General features: G+C 45.6%; 1 protein-coding gene across 2 annotated transcripts in view; it reads left to right on the top strand.

Annotated features, from left to right (window-relative positions):
* FIBP (FGF1 intracellular binding protein) overlaps window positions 1-21,545 on the top strand; it is a 227,821-nt gene that overhangs the window by 29,397 nt on the left and 176,879 nt on the right. For both annotated transcript variants that reach the window (XM_069645013.1, XM_069645014.1), the window contains exon 2: window positions 8,982-9,118. In XM_069645013.1, coding sequence (XP_069501114.1) covers window positions 9,034-9,118 — 85 coding nt within the window. In that variant the 5' untranslated portion in view covers window positions 8,982-9,033. The remainder of the gene's footprint in view (window positions 1-8,981; window positions 9,119-21,545) is intronic.

Below are 21,545 nucleotides of genomic sequence, written 5' to 3'. Positions count from 1 at the left end.
ACACTTCCTACTGGAAGGGTTTGAATTGGCGTTAGAGCTTTATGGGATGCTATCTGGGCCTTTAGGGAACCTTGGTGTATTGGGTTGGAGTGAAAAGGGTTGGCTAATACAATTCTCAGGGGATTTTCTAACTTATTGATCTGGCTTGTTTGGTGTGCCTAAGTGGGAACCACCTCTGGTTCTAAGGGCACTTCAGGATCCCCATCTCGAGCCTTTGGAGTAGGTTAGTCTAAAATACTTGACCATGAAGGTGGGTAGTTTTTCTGGTAGCCGTAACGTTGGCATGTAGATTGGTGCCATTGTGTTTTAATCCCCATTTCTTCAGATCCTCCACTATGATCTCTTATTGCACTAGGAGACAGATTTGATTCCTCAAGTCCTGTTTAAGTTTCATCAGTCTCAGGACATGATGCTGCCAGCATTTTTCAAAATCCCTATTCCCTGGAGGAGCAAAAATGGCAAATGTTGGACTTAAATCAGTATTGACCAATCTAGTTAGGAAAGCACATTTGGGGCATTCCGAAAGCCTATCCATCACCTTTTGAGGCTCTAATTTGGAGACAAAGGCATGAATACCTTCAATCCACAGATGGATTCGTCGACTATGTGACATGGTCAGGCGCCTGAACCTGTCTGGTGGGACCTGGGACTCCTCCGGACCCGGGTTAGGGGGACTACCTGGACATAAGCCAGAGGCTGCCCTGTCCCAGAGGCAGGGAAGGGGAGTTCGGCTCAGAAACTAGCCCCCCGTCATGTGCCATGCTTGTTAAGCCCAGTAGCACCCTCTGTTGCATGATGCTCCCAGTGCCGTTTCTGGCCAGTGTTCTCGCTTTTCTCTTTTAGTACTAAGAGACCCAAAGTGCAGTCCAATGGTGGAAAAACAACCAAACAAACCATAAAACGGAAACGCTGCATCTAACATGGTCTACGAACCTTCACCACAACCAACCGTCATCCAACACAGAGGAAAAGCGAATTGCTCATCGTAGCGAAAGAAAAAGGAATGTCCAAATCCAGACCCTGGGGGAAACACGGGCGCTGATTGGCCCACAGTGTCAGCTAAGAGTTGGAACCAATGGAAGGGGGATCAGAACCTAGAAATGGACAATACATAAGGGGAGTGAATGAAAGAAAGCGTGGCGGAAGTATAGATGAGTCGGAAGGTGGACCGAGCAAAAAGAGGGAGGAAGGATGGTGGAGCAAAGTGCTGAGCGGTTGCTGGCAGAGTTGGAGTAGAGTGCAGGTGAGGTATTCGTAGTGAGAGAGAGTGGTACCTGTTTGTGAGAGTTAAACAGCGAGTGTTTCGGAAGATGAGTGTAGCAAGGGAACAGTGGGAGATAGGAGTAGGGGAGTGAGGGTAGTAGGTAGGTTGAGAGAGTGGGTGCTCAAAGAGAGTAAGGATAGTATAGAGGGGTGGGAGGAGAAGGGTGCAAGAGTGTGAGCAGGGCACTATATCACTGAGCAGTATGGAGGGGTCCGAGTAACCGCGCTAAGAAGAAAAGGAGCAAGTGGGCTAAACATTGGAGGGACGTGCGCGAAAGAGAGGGGAGAGCAGAGTGGGTATTGAAGAATATTAGGAAAGGGAGGAGAGAGATGTAATAAGACTAGGGAAAGGAGAGGAGGGAATGAATGAGTGACAGAATGGACCTGGGTGTCTGTTATTGGCACAATAGAAATGTTATTTCTATTGAAAATACCTGGGGAGTATTCGGATGGGGAACTTGTAGAAGAAACCACAAGGAAGCCAGATAGCGAATGTTTTGGCTTTTAGGGCCTCTCCTGAGGTAGCTTTTTAGATGGTAGGCTTTAGGGATTGCTAGCTGACTACACTGGGATTTAGGGATGCCTGGACTAGGGAGATGGAATCCCACAGGAGACACAAGAGGGACACCCAATAGTGTTTCCCCTCCACCTCCCTATGCAGCGTGGTGGGTTACAGTGAACAATCTGCCTATCATATTGAATCATCTGCACATTGTCACATTAAGTCGATACATATTAAGCTCTTTAAAAATAAAATCCTTGAACCTTTCCGGAGAGGCTGAATCATTATGGGCATCTGTGACGCATGGTGTCATTGTGAGTTTATCCAGGCCCCTTTACACTGACTGCCCACTGCACTTGAAGACGTGGAAGGTAATTTGTATCACCAGTACTGCAAGGTTGCCTACCAAAGCTACACTTAGCTGCAGGCTGGGATCTGTATGGAAATAAAGGAGATGAGTTTTACGCCAAAAGGGAAGATGCTGGCCAAGACAGGTCTCTTCATATAGCTTCTTCTGGGCACATACGGAAGAATAGCCCCAAGGTCCGGTCTGGCATACCAGCACTTGCTAGACCAGGGAGGTTGAGTTGTCAGTGGAGACTATTTGAGTGGCAGTGAAGATCATCCTCTCCTACCTGGGGAGTCAAAACCAGGTAACCAACGCGAGCCAATCAATTGCCCAAATAGTGATTGAGAAGCTCCTGCTGATCCCAGAGATGGAGGAGGTTGTGGAACCAGAGGAGGCATAGAGGGCAAGGTTGTGCGAGGTGGCGGATACACCCCTCCCCTCCCACCCCCAAGAACATCGTAGCTCGTCGTGTTATTGAACATTGCAATGCTTTGATTGGTGGAGGCTTGACTGATGTGTTGCTTATTGGAGCAGGGCGGGAAGGGGTTGATATCTCTGGAGCGAGGTCTGGTACTAGAGTCCCCCCTAATCCTCCCATGTCCCTTCCCCCGAGAGACACTGCTATGTGAGGCAAAACACAGATGAAGGGAAATCCACAGGCCCAAGAAAGAGCAGAGAATTTCAGGAAGCAAAGACAAGTCACACTGACCAGTTGGCACATACATGGTATTTCCCGTCAGTGCTTCAGATAAGATTTGGAAGTGGGAGTATTTTACTCCCTTTGTTCAAAGTTGGGACTAAAGTGATTTTTTAGGGAGTAAACATTTTAGTCTAATTCCTAATGGGAGAATTTTATAAGCAAGTAACAATGTCTTAATGAGAAAACCGAAAAGTTTTTGTAATAATTATTTCTTTGCACCTAGTTAATCATGCACATTAAAAGATACGTTTACTTCTTCTGATAGGGCAGTAATAGTTACTTCTTCCTGTGGTACTACATGCACTACTGGTCCAAACATAGCCATAGAGCTGTGAGCGTGAAAGCCGGGGGAACCTGGTTCTACATGTCTGTTTCTTTTTTTTATTGTTTACTCCCCGTTTTTGTTTTTCCCCAGTATTTGCCTGTTTTTACGTAGTATAAGTGGCCGATACACCCCTTATCTGTAGGCCTGTAGGCCTGTTTCCCGGTCCACACATGTCGTGACCAGGCCCTTGGTTGGAGGAGGAGATTTGATGCTTCACCTGTGGGAAACGGGGCCACCTTTATCTTTCCTGTATAGAACTAGACCTATGGAGGGAACCAGCAGGTTTGCAAAACTGCTTCGACTGGTCATCCAAAGAGGAGGTCGCCTAAGAATCGACATGTTGGACAGTGTGCACCATGGGACAGATGGAACGAAGATGGAACAAACATTCGCCTTCAGGTAGTCATCCAGGCAGTAGCAGTGAAGGCAGCATTTGACTCCAAAAGCAAGAGAATGGCTATTCTGGCAGATGCAATCTCCCAAGAAGAACTCAGCCTGTGGCCCGTTTCTCAGGTCATCTGTGTCCATGGAGAGGTCGAGCTATATCCCCATGCAAAGGTGGACTCCTAGGTGATGGAGAAACATCTCTTCCCCATGCTGGTTATGCCCGGATATCCTGAAGACGTCTCTTAGGCACATAGTTCCCATTATTTAGGCATTGCCTGCTCTTGTCAGCTAGGTAGTCCAAGGAGGAGGGGGCTCAGAAGAAGGGGTGCAGGCATGTGACTGAGTCAGAGGCCTGACCCTGTCATGGGGGGACCTGGGTGGACTCCACCAACCTGGACCTAAGCCAGAGGCAGCCGTGTCCCAGATTCAAGGAAAGGGGGTGCGCTTAGAAATCCTCATTGCCTGTTAAGCCCGATATCCCCTTATGTCGCATGATACCTTCCAGAACTGTTGCTGGCCAGTGTCCTTGTTGTTTGTTGGACTACAATACCCAGAGTGCACTGTAATGGTGTCAAAATGACCAAACAAACGGGGAAACCAGAGACGCTGTAACTAACACTCACTATGAACCTTCACCACAACGAAACCGCATCCATAACAGCAAACGACTCGCCACAGAGAAAGAAAAAAGAACTTTCATACCCACAACACGCCAGAGAAACGGTCAGACTATAAACAAAATTGTGCTGGAAATGGGCAGGACTAAAAGGTGTTTTTTAAAGCGCTTCCCCCAACACTCCCTATGTAAACCTGTCCCAGGGGGGATACAGATTGTCCCACAGTCGGGTGAGAGCTAGAACCAATGGATAAGGAGCAGGGACCGGTGAGCACCATGAAGGGCACAGTATATAAGAGGAGTGAATGAAAGACAGAGTAACAGATCTATGGGTGAGGTCGGGAGGCATGAAGGTGGTCTGAGAGACCAGAGGGAGGACTGATAGTAGAGCACAGTGCTTAGGACTTGCTGGTTGAGCTAGAACAGAGTTATTGGTAGTTGGAGAGCAGTACCAGTTTGTGACAGTGGAGCAGTGAGAGAGATTTGTGACGGTATGTGGGAAGAGTGGGTGATGGAAGTAGGGGATTAAGGGTTGTAGGTAGAGGGGGTTGGTGCTGGAAGAGAGTAATAGTAGAGAGTGGATCAAGGAGAAGGGTCCGTGGGGGTTGTGAGAATAGTAAAAGTGAGTTTACTAGGCGAGTTAGGAGGGCTCTATGTGCGAGCAGGCCACCATAATTGTGAAGCAGAGAGTGCAGAGTTGAGCAGCTAGGAGGAGATGGGAGTGAGAAATGTCAGAGGGACATGGGGGCGGGCGGGTATTGAAGTGGAGTACGGGTGGGAGGAGTGGAGGAACAAGATCAAGCCATGGAGAGCAAGGGAGCCTAATGAGTGGGAGAACGGATACAGATGTTATTTCTTTTGAGAAGACCTAGGGAGTGTTAGGATAGGAAACTATGGAAGAACTCATGAGCAAGCCAGATAGATGAGGCTTTTAGCCCCTCATCTAAGCTAGTTTGTTTATAGTAGGGCGACTGATTGCTAGCTGACCACACTGGGATTTAGGGATACCTGAGCTATGTAGGTGGAAGCCCACAGAAGACAAGAGAACGCTACCTAATGGTGCTTCTTCAGCTCGGTGTGTTATATTGAACAATCTGCCTATCATAATATTGAACCATCTGCACAATGTCACATTATTAGACAGTACACCCTTGAACCTTCCTGGAGACCCTGAATAATTAATCTGTGACCACTGTTGTAGGCTTATTAAGCAGCAGGGCTCGCACTGCCATAGGCTTCCCAGGGACATTTTACTATGGGAGTGTCTACGTCCTTGAAAAGAGGTCCAGGGGGGTTCCCCTCCAGGACATTTGCGGTGCAGCCACTTTGCACTGGCACAGGGTTGTTACAGGCTGTAAGTGAAGTGTGAATTTTTTCGTATACTAAGAATAAAATGGGGGTGGGGCGTGACCTGGTCATACTCTCACTCACTGAAACTTGGTTTAATGCCAGCTTAGTTATTTCCTTTGACTCACTCTTACCCAGCGGCTTTAAGATCACCCCAAAGCCTCAACCTCACCGTGCTGGCTTTGGGGTTGCCTTAATCCTCCCCGAGTGGATTCCTTCTTCCATCCTACTCACTCAGCCCTATTTGTCCTTTGAGAGCCTAGTATGCAAATTGGTCATCTCTCCTTCCTCCACCCTGACCATTGCTACCTTCTACCGGCATCCAGGCGCTTCCTCTCTGAGTCGGCGGACTTCTGTTCTCCCTACTCTCTACCAGCTCCAACCTGCTACTCCAAGGTGACTTCACTTAGACCCCCCATGCACAGCATCCACCCTCTTCGTTGAACTCCGCTTCTCCCTATCCTTCTCCATTCTTCCTTCTGGCCCAACCCATTCTGCTAGACACACACTAGACACCACCATCCATTCTAACCTCCCTCTCTCAACTCCCCTGGTCACCCCTCTTCCCTGGTCTGACCACTCTCTCCTCACCTCCCACCTGGGTCCTTATGGCCCTGTGACAACTCCTCATCAAGCTCTGCCAACCAGAACATCTGACCGATGAAACGAGTGTCAACTGCTGCCTTCACTTCCTCCTTCATTCCCCCTTGCCCACCAAACACAGACTCTACCGTTGATTCTGCCCTCAGCAACCTCTATCTGTCCATTACCAACACCCTTGACATTCTTGTACCAGTCATCAGGATCCGCCGGAAGCCTGCCTCCAAGTGTAACACCTGGTACGACTTCGAACTTGCAGACCAAAAACGTAAGTGCAGGGCTGCAGAATGGAAGTGGCAAACTTCAGGTTCACCCTCTGACAAACTGGCCTGCCGCCTGCTCCAAAGGTACAGCAGACTATCTATCCATGCGTAAACAGAGCCCACATTCAGGCTCGAGTATCTGGCGCTTCCAACAACACGGCTGAACTCTTCAAAATCTGCAGGGAACTTGCCAATCCGTCAGCAGTATCCTCTGCCCCTACTGCAGCTTAGGCCCTTTGCAATGCACTCGCCAGTCACTTCACTTCCAAAACCCAGGACCTACTGATCAGCCTTGTCACACACTCTCCCAACCCCCACCCCGTCTCCCCTGATCACTCACCACCCTCTTTCTCCTCCTTTGCCCCTGTCTCTCCGGAAGAAGTCATCATAGTAGTCAACTACATGAAGGTTTCTTCCAAACAGGTCGCCCCTTGCTCATCCAGAACCATCAAGGATAACATTTCCTCTCTCGGCCCTGCTCTCGCCGATCTCTGTAACCACTCCTTTGCCACTGGCTCCTTTCCATCCTCCCTCAAGCACTCCCTCCTTAGAAACCATCAGCAGAGCCTTCTTGCCCGGCCAACTATCGCCACAACTCCACCCTCTTCCCGGGGAAACTGCTTGAGAAGTTGTCCCTCCCCCAACTTAACTCACACACTGAACTTGTTGACTGTCTTCACGAACATCAGTCTGGATTTCAAGCATCTAGAGGCACGTAAATTGCTCTTCTGAACACCTGTGAAGAACTGCTTGCATCCCTTGACTCCAACTCCACTGCTGTCCTTATCCTCCTTGATCTCTCTTCTGCATTTGACACAGTAAACCACTCCATCCTCATAAAAAGGCTCAATGACACCCTTGGAATCTCAGAGCGGGCACTGGACTGGCTTACCTCCTTCCTAACAGATCGCTCTTCCAAAGTCATACTGGGCTCCTTCTCCTCCCCTACTTCCTCCTCCACCTGTGGTGTCCTCCAGGGCTCCATTCTTTCACATTGGCTCTTTAACATCTATCTTATTTCCTCCTTCTCCCCGAACTTCCAGTGCTATGCTGACGACACAACTCTTCTTCAAACTTCCTACAGATGACCTTGCACCCTCCTTCATCTCCGACAGCCTCTCTGCCATCCAGGCCTGGTGCACTTCTAACGATTTATGCCTCAATGCCAGCAAAACTGAGATCCTCCCTAATGGGACCCCAGCACCATACCTCTTCTCTCTGGCATTCTTCCATGGGTCCTCCTCCTTGTCCCTCCTCGGAAGCCAGGAATCTCGATCTTCGACTCCTCTCTCTCCTTCCTCCCTCATACTCGGGTCATCGTCAAGAAGTCCCACTTTCAGCTCTTCCTTCTGAAAGGAATTCTAGCTTTCCTCACCTTCCCCTAGAGACTCGATGTTACCTGGGCTCTTGTTCTCTCTAGGCTCGACTATTGCAACAGCTCCTCCTCAATCTACCTTCGTCCGCTCTGTGACCCCTCCAGCCAATCCACAATAGAGCAGCAAGACTTATACATGGCCTCAAGCCCAGGGACCGCATCTCTCCTGCCCTACAAAGTCTCCACTTGCTCCTGATCGCAGCACGGATTCAATTCAAATCCCTCTGCATCATCCACAAGGCTGTTTGGGGACAGGGACCACTCTATCTGCAACTCTTTCTGGCCAAATACTCCCCCTCTAGACACCTGCGTTCCTCTGGCACCAACTCCTTGCCTGTAAAGCGATTTGCTAAACAGAGAGCAGGTGGTCTATCGCTTTCCTCTGCGGGCTCCCTTCTTTGGAATAGCCTCCCTCTTCGTCTTGAGCAGGACCTCCTCAAGTTTTGGAAAAGCCTCAAGACCTTCCTCTTTACCTCTCCCTTCGCTTCCGCTCTCCCCTGCTAATCGCACAGTAGCTTCACTAAATTCCTTGGCCCTTTTGCATCCTCGGGGCCCTGACCTCCCACTTCTTATCATCTCACCTGCTGTCCATCCTCTGCACTTGCTTCGGCTCAGCCTCTCCTTGGAGGTTGCACTTGCCTTTTCTCCATACCACTTCACCTGCTGCTCATTATGAGCACCACAGCACCTATCCCATACCCCTCTACCCTCTGCACTTGCACGTTCTGAACACTCACAAGGCATAGTAGGTTTGTCTTCCCCATCCCACCTATCTTCTTTTGATGTATTTAATTAACTTGATTATTTATTATTGTTGTAATTACATATTCTATCATCCCCTGTCCCCTCCATGTTGCCCTGTGGGCGCTTTGAAACAGTATTTGCTTCCTGTATAAGCGCCTAACAAGCGAACAACAAATAAATAAATAAAATAAATAGAAGCAGGAGCTAGATGGCTACCAGCAATTTCGAAATCTTCTGGTCATAAGAGGGTTACCGTCTTCAAACGCATGTTTGTTTTAATATACAAAGAGACAGTGTTTTAAGCAACATGCAGTGTTAATACAATGGTTAGAGTGTAGCCACATTGTTACCTTGAATTATTTTCTACTGTGATGTTAAAGATGGCTATAACTACAGTCCTCCCAGACATTTTGGTGGCTAAATCGCCCATCCCGAGGTCCTTTTGACACGTCTCCCCCTTCAGTTCCAAGACCGAATCCCTTCCTCAGATTCCCATTTTTCTCTTCACAGGATCATCATGACAGAGGGAATGTTCTGTGGAGAGTCCTAATGTACTGCAACCATGACCAGCGAGCTGGATGTCTTTGTGGGGAATACTACACTGATTGATGAAGAGGTCTATAAGCTATGGCTGGATGGGTTTTCAGGTACTTACAGTGACTTAAAGTTGGGGTAGAGGACCAGAAGGTGTGGGATTCAAATGTCAATGGTGTTTAAATAAACCATACTGTAACAAAAGCTGCTAGAGTATTTTCGAAATAGCCCTGACTTTGGTAACACCTGTTGCTGTTTTTTGATAATACATTTCTACAGAAAGCTTGGTCAGTGTTTTATGCCTGTTTTGATCGAGTTAATGACAAGTGACGTAGAGTATCCTCCAGGTTTGCTTTTAATGTTACCTGGGTGCAATCCTGTTAAACAACAGTCAAGCCTCTGAGAGATACCCCCCTGGTTCCCCTCACAGGGATCTTCTGAAGAGCTGTTTGGAGTAACTGCCTTCTTCTTTCTTCTGACCTTCTTGGAATCCTCTTCTTCTTCCTTCTTCATTACCTGCCTCTCCTTCTTTCGTTCGTGAAGGTAGGGGCGAGCTCCACCAGATGCCACCTTGACCGTGGTAGGGACAACGGGCAAGAGGGACCCAGAGGAGCCAGCCCCCAAACAGGGAAAAAGCCAATGTAGGCAGAAAAAAACCCTGTGCTGATGGAAGGTTCGGCAGCCATCTGAGAATATGACCAAAGCAATGTTGGCTGGGAGGAATGCGCTGTAGGTGTCTGCAGTGTGATGGAGAGACCAAGGTAAATGCCAGAAGTAGTATAGAGCAGACCTATAAAGAGGGTAAAGAGGACGGTCTGGTCACAGTCTGGAGGGCAGAGGATAGAGCTCGGAGGCAGTGACCAAGAGAGGTGGCTTCCTGAACATATGCCTTCAGTAGAATGATGGAGCGGAGGCCAAGTAGCAGAGAAGGGAAGGGAAGAGAAGGACTGAGTGAGTCACAGAACGAGGAGAAAGACCTAACCGCAGGGAGCCAGGGTAGCGGTTTCAGGGTGATGCGGATAGGGAGAAGTAACAAGCCGAGGAAGCACTGCCCGAGGGGGCAAGAGAGAGGAGCACAGGCAGCGTACGCAGTACCTGCCCAGGAAAAGGTGCGGAAAAGCAACACTGCTACAGAGTAGCAAGCTAGAGGGTCAGGAACCGAGAAAGTTGCAATGCTCAGAGCAGGGGGCATGGCCTTGCTATATCCTGCCGACACCAATTAAGACTAGACCGTCAACATGGAAGTGGCGTGACGGCCCTCAACGGAGCCTCCATTGTTGCCACACCTTTCAGGGCCAGAGCATGACAACAACCTGTACCAGCTACTCCAGGCATACACTTATGACTTGGTCTCAGCAACCTGTGTCACCCCAATATTAGAGTGCTCGAGATCATGGCGAACTAGGGTGGCTTGCTGTGATAAGTGCACTGAAATGAAAGTGACTTGTTATATATCACTATGGGGAGCTGCGTGGGAGTGCTGATGATTAATCGCGAAAAGGTGTGGGGGTGACCTGTTAGGGATAATTCTCTTATAAGGCTAATTTCCTAAACCTAGTGAGTCCCCCAGCAGCTTTGCTGGATATTTGAGGTTTGTTTTTTTCTCCTGCTAAGAGTGAGACTCTTTTACTCCCACTCTTAGGCATGATTTGAGGTATGTCTTTGACTCTTTGTGTGCTTATGGGCTATGGGGTTTTCTTTCTGCTCCATAGGGTATCATCTATTTTGTATGTGTGTGTTACACAGCACCCTCAGTGCAATAACACAGGGGTGTCATAGTGACCCCCAAACATAGACTCCATACCCTGGGACTGACTACTGTCTCCAAGGGCATGTAAAGTCACCATTGACTTTACTAGTCCTAAATTGTGAACAGAACCAGTACAAACCATCATATTGTGAAGTACTGTTAAGGGGTAATTCGATTACCCCTGGGTCTGTTTTCGAATGGTCACTGTACCGTCCCCCCTCGTCGAGTTTCTGGCTGGTGGCTGGTGGCAGTGGTTACCACGCAAAATATTCCACTGGAAAATTCTCTATGGGATTTTCCCATTGATTTTAACCGCACCTCTTTTTGGTGCAATGTTAAAGATACCGCTGGTTTATTTATTTAATATTAAATCACCGGTTGGGTCTTTCTGCCAGAACTCGATTCTAAAATGGCGTTTGTGTCCGTCTCTGTAACTCTGACCAAGGTCGAGCCCTTTGTTCCACTTTTTTGGCGGGCTTCTCCACAGAAGCCCTCCAAATGGTGCCACTCTGTCTGGGTTCCACAGGAAGGGTGGAGGGCGGAATTGGCACCCTGGACTGTGTTGCCTTAGCAACCCAAGTCACACTCTACTCTGATTGGCCCAGTGGTGAGCCGCCCGGCTCACCACTTAGCATGTGTGATTGACAGCTAGGCTGATGAATGGGGGTTTTTCTGCATAAAAGCAGGGCCTTTGGGACTGGAACTTCAGAAGTCGCCACATGAACTAAGAATCCGAAAAGGGAAGACACTGAGCCATCTGCATCAACGACACCACCGGTGAAGCCCTACTGCAAATACCTCAACACTTTCCCGACGACAAGAGAAGATCTTCTGCTGGACGAGTCTTCTTCCTCTGAGCTGGTGGGATCAACCAGTTCGCCCTTTTTGCCTTCCAAAGACCTCTCTTGGTCGAATCGCCCGTGCCAAGCACCCCGGCGGCCGGATAGCCAAGTTCACAATTTTTTGACCGCGAATAAAAGGACCACACCTTTTAATCGGGAACTCCGCGACTGGTTTCATCCCTGTGCAGTGCAATGACTCCACGTTCTGCCAAGACTTTTAGTGCACTTTAAACCGTGTGATCCTGGGCACATTTAGCTTTGCTCCATTTAAAGTGGGCCTGGCCTATGAACTTTGGCTCTACAGTATAACCTGCCTTTCTCCCCTTGCTCTGAACTCTTAGAAGTGTTGGGAACTGTTTTATTTCTATGCTCTGTCTTTTTTCTCCCTTTAACTAAATTATCAGAGTGCCATCTTGGTTAAGCACTCACATCTGTTCTAACAAATAGTAGTGTTTTAACCCTGACTTGTCTGATAGCTATTAAGGGAGGTGTGTATACTTTACCTGACTGTGTTTTAACTTGCTATTGATTGAGAGTGCTAGTATATGCCATCAAGTGTGTTTTAAATAAATAATTATATACTTTTTCTACAAAGCTCTGGTCAGTGTTTGCTTGCTTTACTGTGTTTTGGCCCTATTGTGTATACTCTACATACAGCCCTACTTGAGAGAAGTCGGACTGCTCAGCCACAGCTACCAGGTAAATCTGGGTGTTGCAGACTGCTACCAATTGGGTTTACTGCTTACTCCTGTAGTCTTAATCTTTTTGCAGTGTTCCCCAAGGGAACTGCACAGGATTCTTCCTAACATCACCATTCCTTTAATTAGATTACACTTTTCCTTACTTTGAAATGCTGACTTTCTTGGGGAACTGCACAGGATTCTTCCTAACATCACCATTCCTTTAATTAGATTACACTTTTCCTTACTTTGAAATGCTGACTTTCTGCTTTCTTCAGCTTAACCCTAGGAGCCCTCTGTCATTCTTTCCAGTCTGCTCGCCTTCCTTGTGAGGCAGATAGCAGGTTGATTTTTATTTATGTTTCCAATAGGCTTATTCAGCAGTTCCATAGCCCAGCACTTGGTGTTCACTGTCAAATTGATAACCAGAAGCACCCATCCCACCACAGGTGCTAAATGGCTCCCAGTGCCCCTCAATTTCGAACCCTGAAACTCTTCCATTAAATTTATTTTTTCATGATGCACTGGCTTTATATAAAAAGCTGTGTGAGCAATCAGCAGAAGTAAGAATGCTTTACAACTGATTGCTGCCTTGTTGAATGTGCAATAAACACAAATGTATCCACTCCTATTTCTGTCCTCATTCCTTTGACCCATCTCTCCAATGTGTGTGAAGAAGCTGGTACAAAGCTAACGGTGGATCATTTGCCGTTAAAGTTCTGTAATCTGTCAATCCATTATGTGACCTCTATGCTCTGTGTTCTCTCTCTGCCACCTCATTGGTGCAGGATAACCCTGCTTGTACTGTATTCCTCTTCTGATATATGCATTCTTTGTTTCATACTCTTTTAAATAGCGAACCACAATTGTTGGATAAGAAACCGTTGATTGTGTGTTTTTTAAGAGAACACTTTTTTAGTTTTTCTATTGACATTACACCCACACCGTCTGGATTATAATGCCTATTTGATAGAGCCAGTGAGTTTACGTGTGTAGCCCTTCCATAAGAAACTACAGCCCTACAGATGAGGGGTGCATCGGCCCCTTTTACTCACTAAAAATTGGCAAATACTCCCTAAAAATAAGGAGTAAAAATACTCCCCAACAAAAAATAGGAAACAAACGCATAGAACCTTGCTCTCACTCACACAGCTCAATGGACATTGTAAGGAAGGCATGGTATCGGCAGTAAGACAGACACAAGTGACCACAGTTCAAAGGTGTTTATTGAACTTCAATGGGGTTTGAAAAACGCCTATTTAATCCTAAATTTAAAGATGGGAGTAAGCTACTACCATCAAATAATAATAAAACAGTCCTAGTCGAGTCTGTCAAAGTAAAATCGTTACCTCTAAATACAAATAGTGTGGGAAACCATGTTATGTAGAAGAAAAGTGTATAAAATATATGGTAGTATATTCAAGCCGTTGTCTTCCCTTCCCCACGTTTTCAGCACGGGACAAGGTGGCACACTCAAGCTTAGTACAATTTCTGGCTTCTCTAGCACAAGGGTGCAGTTCAAACAACATCATGGCCTTCTATGTCAACGTCTCTTTGCTATTCAAAGTGTCTTCTTTCAGAGGGCCTAATGCAACAAAGAAGATAGTTCCTTTGCTTTTAGTATTTTGCATGTACACAAGTTTCTTAGGATTTTCACGTATCCAATTTCTCGGGTGACACACAGTTCACGCCAGATCCCCCTCTGCCGGGCTCAGATCCAATCTGACACAAAATCTTCAATCAGTCTCCCTCTGCTGGGTTCAGACCAATTTAGCTACTTTAACACACTTACTTTCACACAAAGCTTTCAATTGATCTCCTCTGCTGGGCTCAGACCAACTTTATCTACTTTGCCATCAACTTTGTTTACTGTTTCAACATCAAAGACTTTCAATTGTGCACAGGATTTAGCTTGGCCCGCTGCAGGACCACTTTGATTTACAATTCTTTGCCTCTGTTTCACTTTTAATACCTCTTAGCTGGGTACCGTACAGAGACCTTTGAATGAGCACACATGCAGTGCCGGACCACTCTGTCAAAGGTATTGTATCTTGCTTTCAAAGTTCCATCACTCATCTGAAGCTCAACTTTACTCGCGTTGGGTTATCACACGTTTCAAATTATGTTCGTTCCAGCGCTCGCCATACAATGTTGCCACTTGCAACCTTGCCTTCAACATAGACCAGTCTTGTATCGGTCTCCCCAACTCACCGGCTGTCTCGATTTGCTGCTTTGAACTTGGAGAAAAGGATAGTACCACAGAGGCTTGCGATTCTTTCTGCCTTGATTACTGGTGCAGGAGGGCCCCGGGTATCTTCGACATACAAAGCAGGATTCTTTAGCCTGGTTTCCTGGTCTTACGCTCTCTGTCTTCGCGACCTCTGGAAAGCAACAGTTCCTTGTCGAAAAAGTCAAGGGAATTTACCTCCTTGCGATCCCCTTCAGTCTTGCCTTCTTTCCTCTCGCGTTAAACTGCCATCTTGGTACTGCTGTTTCCTCGTGTGTTCTGCCTCTCTGAGTGTGCTCTCATGCTCTGCCTTTTATCAGTGTGGGAAAGTGTAATTGCCTGACCATAGTGTTGGGACACGTCAGGTACACGGCTCTGGTGTTAGTCTGTTTTCAGTTTGTCCGTGAGAAAGTGTTTGTGTTGGAAAAAGGCAGGGGGTTGGGGGCAAAGGTGTTACAGGCAAGGGGATACCACGTCTCACCATTCTGTCTCCCACTCACTGAAGAGCCCTCACCCAGGTGATCCTCTCACACTGGTTCACCTCAGGAACTGGATCCAAAAGCGATGGCCGTTTCCTGGCCACCTGGATGCCAGATCCCGGGACTAGTGGGTGAGGCGCCTTCTGGTTTCTCACAATATGTTTGGACAACAAGCACATGTAGTACCGCATGAAGAAAGTACTATTATCACTGCCTGTCCAGAAGAAATGAACATGTATCTGTTAATGTGGAAGAATGATTAGATGCAAAGAAAGAATGATTACAAAAACATTTCCTCTTTACAGTTAAAAACATATTTTTGCCTGCTTACAAAATATTTCCATTGGGATTTTGACTTACATTTTTACTCCCTAAAAATATAATTTTACTCCCAACTTTACAAAATGGCTAGTAAAATACTGTCACTTCCAAATCTTACCTGGTGCACTGAGAACTAGCACGGTCAACCTGCATGAAATCTGTTTCCGATTTAGCCACTTCAAAATTAAGTTAAATATTCTAATACTATTACTAACTGTATTATGATCCTGGAGGTGTTCTAAACCTATTAACGGTCTTCCTTTTGGAAGGTGTCTTGGAACCCATTTTTGTACAATGACCAGATACTGGTGCCAACTTGTAGCAATTCATTAGTTTGTATATAAATTCTTAATTAAATCAACCTGAAGAAAATCCAGAACCTTACCCACTGATTTTGTAATGGGGTCCAAGCACTGGTCCAACCATTAAAACCAGCAGAATTTCCAGACCATTTGATCACTTTTTTTTTTCTCTTGTCCATGAGTTTAAGATTAGATCTCCAGCTTATTTCAGTAATGCCTGGAGATTTTGAGATCTCTTGAAGACCTACAGCTGTCAATTATAGTGAGCCTTCAGTTTTATTTGTATACTGAGAAAGGCTGGCAACAGAAATTGATTCTTTACTACTCGATCAACAGCAGATGAATACTATGTCAGCACTGGGTGATTTGGTGTTAATATTCTTAAAAGAAAGGGGGATTGCTGTACTAGCCTGCTAATCGTTTCAAAAAGAGGACACACTTAACTTATCAGAAACTAGTCATGTAAGAACGCATAGTTGCTTCTGCCTCCGGGGGGGGGGGGGGTATATGTGTGCGCGTGTGTGTGTGTGTGTGTGTGTGTGTGTCAGAGTGAGTGAGCGAGATTTACATAGCAGCCTGGTGGAAAGCGCCAGAGCACTGTTAATCGGAAGAATCTACAGGAGAGCTCCAAAACGGGGAGAAAACCGAGCCCCATCCATGGGATGCAAAATCTCTTAAAGTATAAGGAAAAACTGTGTTCAACATGCACTCGCTCGAATCCCATTAATGATGAGAATTCCAGTCTGCTGTCATGTTTGACATTCCCAGAAAATACTTTCTCTTCAGCTGATTATTGTAATTTATATATTACAATTTTTGTAAAGTGCTAAAAAGGTGCAAAAGTTGTCTGAGCCCTTCACAGTAATTACATATATAACCAGTGAATACAAAACATTAAATTCAAACAATGATTATTAAGAACAAAGACCCATTTAAAAAGCAAAGGAAGTAAAAAATCATTTCTCAAGATCCGACTTATTTAATTTTGGATTTCCAAAGTCATGCTGTCAGCATCTTACTAAATTTTAGGTACACCAGGATTGTACGTAATTCCACTGGTACCAGATTCCAGAAGTGAACAGCTGCACCTGAGAAAGATCTTTTAGCAGAGTAAATGTATTTACTTCAAGAAGTAAACAGTCTCGACTGCAAAACCACTCAACCTTCCTGAGATTTTTAGTTTAGCAGCCAGGAGGTCTGAAAGTGAATCACTCTAGAAGTTATGCAGTTCTAGTAGTTATGCATAGCAATTTAAAAATCATCCGAGCCTCTAAAGGTAACCAATGGAAAGAGTACAAAATCAGATTAATGTGGTGACATTTTCTCACTGCCATAATAAAGCGTGCAGCTGCATGAAGTACCTTTTTTAGAGGTGCTAATGATATGTGTGGAATTCTACTTAAAATAGAATTGCCATCATTAATTCAGGACAATACCAGAGTGATCAATCGTCGTTCTTCACAGACCTTAGCACAAAAGTTGAAAATTGGCAGACTTAACCAGCATATTAATATAAGCAGTAAAGGTTTTTCATCAGTATAAAAACCTAAAGATTTAGCTACAGAGTCAGGGTCTTTTACCGACCCAACTATCTTAGATGCACAAACCAAGAAAGGGGGATTATTGGTTAATTTGAGGAATTAGTAAATAAGCAACATTAGGCGGAAAGTTTACCGGCACCGTTGTTTCCGGACCAGAAAACTACGAGTCTGCCTGCCGGAGCAACTGTTCACTACAGGTCTGACCCTGACACAGCAGCCACGGTAGGCAGACTGTCAAAGAAGCACTGGCACCGTTAATAACGGTGCGTCCATGTTCCCCATTCCTATAGAGTCATATGAGACTCTGTGGGAATGGGGCATTACCATTTACCGGCGCCTGACTTTCTGGACTGCTGGGGTTATAATCCCCCAGTGTTACCAGCAAGTCAGGCACCGGTAAATCATTCTGGGTCCGGCGGCAACCCGCCGATAACACCGGCATGGTTACCGCCAGACTCGGAATGAGGCCCATTCTGTCTTTTGAAGTACTGTGTTTTAGCAAATGCAATGACCTCTAGGATTCCTCTCTGTTAAACAATAACGTAACTGTAGCAGCTCATGCTCAGATGAAATTCTAAAATATACCTGGTTATCGGCCTGTTAATGAATATCAACCCCATATTTAGTTGTCAAGTTCCCCAATGGCTATATATACATATAGGTTACATTTCAGGAGAGAGAATTGATCCCTGAGGAACTCTGTAGGGAACTAGAAATGATTCAGAGCATGCATTTGCCAACACAACAGATAGTTTTCTGTTTTGTAAAAAGAAGAGAAACCACTCCAAAACAAGGCCTGCAATCATCATTCGACACAATCGAATATCAATCAAGATGTCATGATTGATAGTATTGAATGCGGCAGACAAATCTAATAAAACAAACAACCTCCCTCATCTAAAATCTGAAAGCTATCATCCAAGATATGCAAGGCTCGTGTCTGTTCTACAGCCTGGCCGAAAGCCATACTGAAATGGTGCCAGAAGATTCTGATTGAGCAAAAAATGTCCAGGTCAGGTTTTTTTCAATAAAGGCAAAACATGCCCTGTTTAAAGAATAGCTAGAAAACCCCCAGATCTAAGACAATCGTGTATAAATTTTAGGAAGCCAGGAAGAACAATTTCAAAATGCTCTTTCACAATAAAGGCTAGACAAAGACAATGCGCAAAATAAGTAGCTTTAGTCTTCTGCATGAACCTAATAAATTGAGTTTCATCATGAAGTGTAAAAACATCCCAGGTTGTTTGTTTTACAAAGTAAATATATATTATCAATGGGTGTAAAAGGGATATCTTTCCAAATGTCTCTTATCTTCTCAGAGAAGAACATGGCAAAATCTTGCCATTTAGTATCTGGAACATGTAATTTTATCGACTGCAACAGATTTTTCATAACTTTCCACAGAGATTAGCTGCAGATGCAATTGATCCTTCGCATTTACAATTTCATTGTTCTAACGTCTGGGCAGTTTTAGGTTTTTCCGTATTTGCAATTGAGGGGCATAGCATGCCAACTACGTTCCAAATGTCTAATGCTTGAACATTTAAAGCTTCTGAAAACTAAGGGGCAGAGATCTTTGATCGAATAAATTTCCTCTGCAAAGGAGCAATGGCATCTATGGCACTATTTTAGATCCTTTAAATAATTACTTCAAATCTTGTACACTGAAAGATTATCATTTGTGATAATGATTGCCTCCATAACTGATGCCAGAGCATTAAATGCATGGACAATTCTTTTCAAAGTTGTTGGTTTCTTGATTTGACCTTCATAGATCAATTGTTGGACAGTTGACGACATATGCTCGGACCAATCAATCTTCTGGCAAATTACTTCAATATTAGAAGCATTCGGACTAATAATTCAGTGAAGTAGATCCCCTTGTCATGGGTTGGAACCTCACACTTCTGCGAAAAAAATAACGAATCAAAGAATGAAGCTAGAGAATTAAAATATGCACACGCCTTATTACCCCAAGGTAAATTAACATCTACAACATAAAGGCAGGATGGGGAATGTAAATGAGGATTGATTATAAATTCCATCAACTCCCTATCAAAACCTCCTTATTCCCAGTGGGATTATAGATAACATACACTTGAGTCGTCCAAGGCATGAATACAAAACTTCAAGCAGTGCATCCAAAGGAAGATGAGCAATCAATAACTATGTACATTTGAAACACCACCAACCAGATGTGTCTAATCTGACTTTGTGCAAGATGCAATTATCAGCTAGAATAATATCTGAAATATGTTGGGAGGGAGCGTGAAACCAAGTTTTAGTAATAAAGCAAAATCAGCTTGCTGTGTTACATTTTATTTTATGAATAGCCGACGCATGAGCAACTGCAGATTGAGCATTCATAAGCACATAGTTCAGCCTTTTACTTTTATATATTCCAATGTCTTCCTGTCAAATGTTGTACGTTTAAAGTTAATTGGGTTCGAAGGAGATTCTCTCCTACAATGTTTATAACCACTCAGGTGAACATCATAAATATGAACTGTTATAGACACGGGATTGATTGGTAACAGAAGCCTTGAGCACATCATGAAGGTGAGAAAATGACACCCTATAAACGGACAGAACCAGGGAGCACAGTCTTAACCCTGCCAACCTGCAGTCAACTCTACTTGAGCGATTTGACATGAAATGTTGGCACGTTGAGAAACCTCATGTTAACTACACATGGGAGGAGAAGGCGGCAAGGCGATCCTATTGCTGCTGGATTCTCACGTTGAAGAACCAGCCTCCACGACGCGAAGATGCTGGTGTGTCAAGCCTCCCCTTATCCACACACAGAGGGGGGAAAATGCAGCGCAGTGGCCCTTATGCCGCTGGATTCCATGGCTGGAGAAACGACAGCCTCCATGAAGCGTAAAATGCGTGTGCGTTGAGAAGCCTTCCTTTATCCACACACAGGGGAGGAGAAGGCAGTACGGCAGTCCTAATGCAGCAGTTTTCCATGGCTAAAGAAACAGCCTTCACAAACCTGTGAAGAGGGCTGCAAAATACTAATATCGAGTGAGTGGTCAGGCCTCTGGAGAGGGCCAGTGTGAATGAGTGGGGTGGCTGGTTGGGCCTGTGGCGTGGGCCAGATTGAACATTGAAGGGTGTGCTTGGGAATAAAGGAGGGGGGGGGAGACAGTTGGGGGAACAGAAAAGGGGGAAATACAGGGTAGTGTAATACAAAGAAAAATGAAATATGGGCATCCCTTTAGACCATATCTGCTGTAAGATTGCCCCAGTATCGTGATGCAGTATCAAATTCCAACTTTCAGCGGGCAGAGGAAACTGCAGGGCAGTGGTTCCATGCCTGGCCAGGATAATGTAATGGCCAGGATAAGGGACGTTTGACCAGTAAAGTAATAGAGAATACCTTCTCATATCTGTTAAGAAAATATAACGGCTCAAAACTATATGAGGAGAGTAAGAGGACAAATTAAAGAAGGAAGAAGTGACAGTAGGAGGGGATGGATTTAGCTCACTGGCCCCATCCTACGGGTTATATCCCACTTTACGACCAGCCGCAGGGTACACAAACCCACAGCGGGAAACATCTAAGGGAAATGGGGGTGGGGCACAGGAGAAAAACAGGGACAAAAAGAGGAGCTACATATGCAGGGTGAAAGAAATTATCTAGCAGACATCGAAAAGAACACATGCCAGCAAGTGGATGCGTGGTTCAGTGAAGCAGAACAGGTAATCGAAGAGTAGGTGAGGATGAAGAACAAGGGGGAATGGATATCGGGAAGAATAAAATCCAAATTAGATGGGGATGATGGACAAGAGGAACCTGAAAAAGTCGATGAGGGGGACGAGGAAGACATAGCGTCAGATGAAGGGTTAATAGGAGACGAATGGAGTGACTTGGACAGTTGACAAATGGACAACCGATAAACTAAGAAGGGGAAGAAAGCGCAATCGACAGGACAGAGGCAGTTGCAGTAGGGATTGGTCCACCTCCTTACGCAGTAGGACAGGGAAGGTAAAAATGGGGATAACACAAGTTGTCAGGGAAGAAGGGGTAGGACCATAACACAGGTAATGCCATTATTACCGAAGGGACGACAGGGACCCCTTTATGTGCCTTGGCAAATAATGGACCGGGATAACCTAATATGTAGTTTACCTTCTCTCGTGGCTGGGGCCAGTAAGTGGATGCAGGAACTAGAGATAAAGACAGCAGGGGTGACACTGGCCATGGGGGATATGAAACGTTTGTTTGCCGCAATCATAGGAGAACAGGCAGACATTTGAAATCAGTCAGGCTACAGAGGAGTGGAATTGAGCAACTATGCTCATGACAGAGCTCCATTTGACATTTGACAATCGGCTGGCACATGTCTCCGAAGCGAAGTTCTAAAAACCATGTATCCAGACATCTATGACCTG

The sequence above is a fragment of the Ambystoma mexicanum genome, chromosome 2p (assembly GCF_040938575.1).
Source record: "Ambystoma mexicanum isolate Mex_15411 chromosome 2p, UKY_AmexF1_1, whole genome shotgun sequence".
Classification (NCBI taxonomy): domain Eukaryota; kingdom Metazoa; phylum Chordata; class Amphibia; order Caudata; family Ambystomatidae; genus Ambystoma; species Ambystoma mexicanum.
The sequence above is the reverse complement of the archived record's forward strand: the minus strand, read 5'-3'. Positions and strand labels throughout refer to the sequence as shown.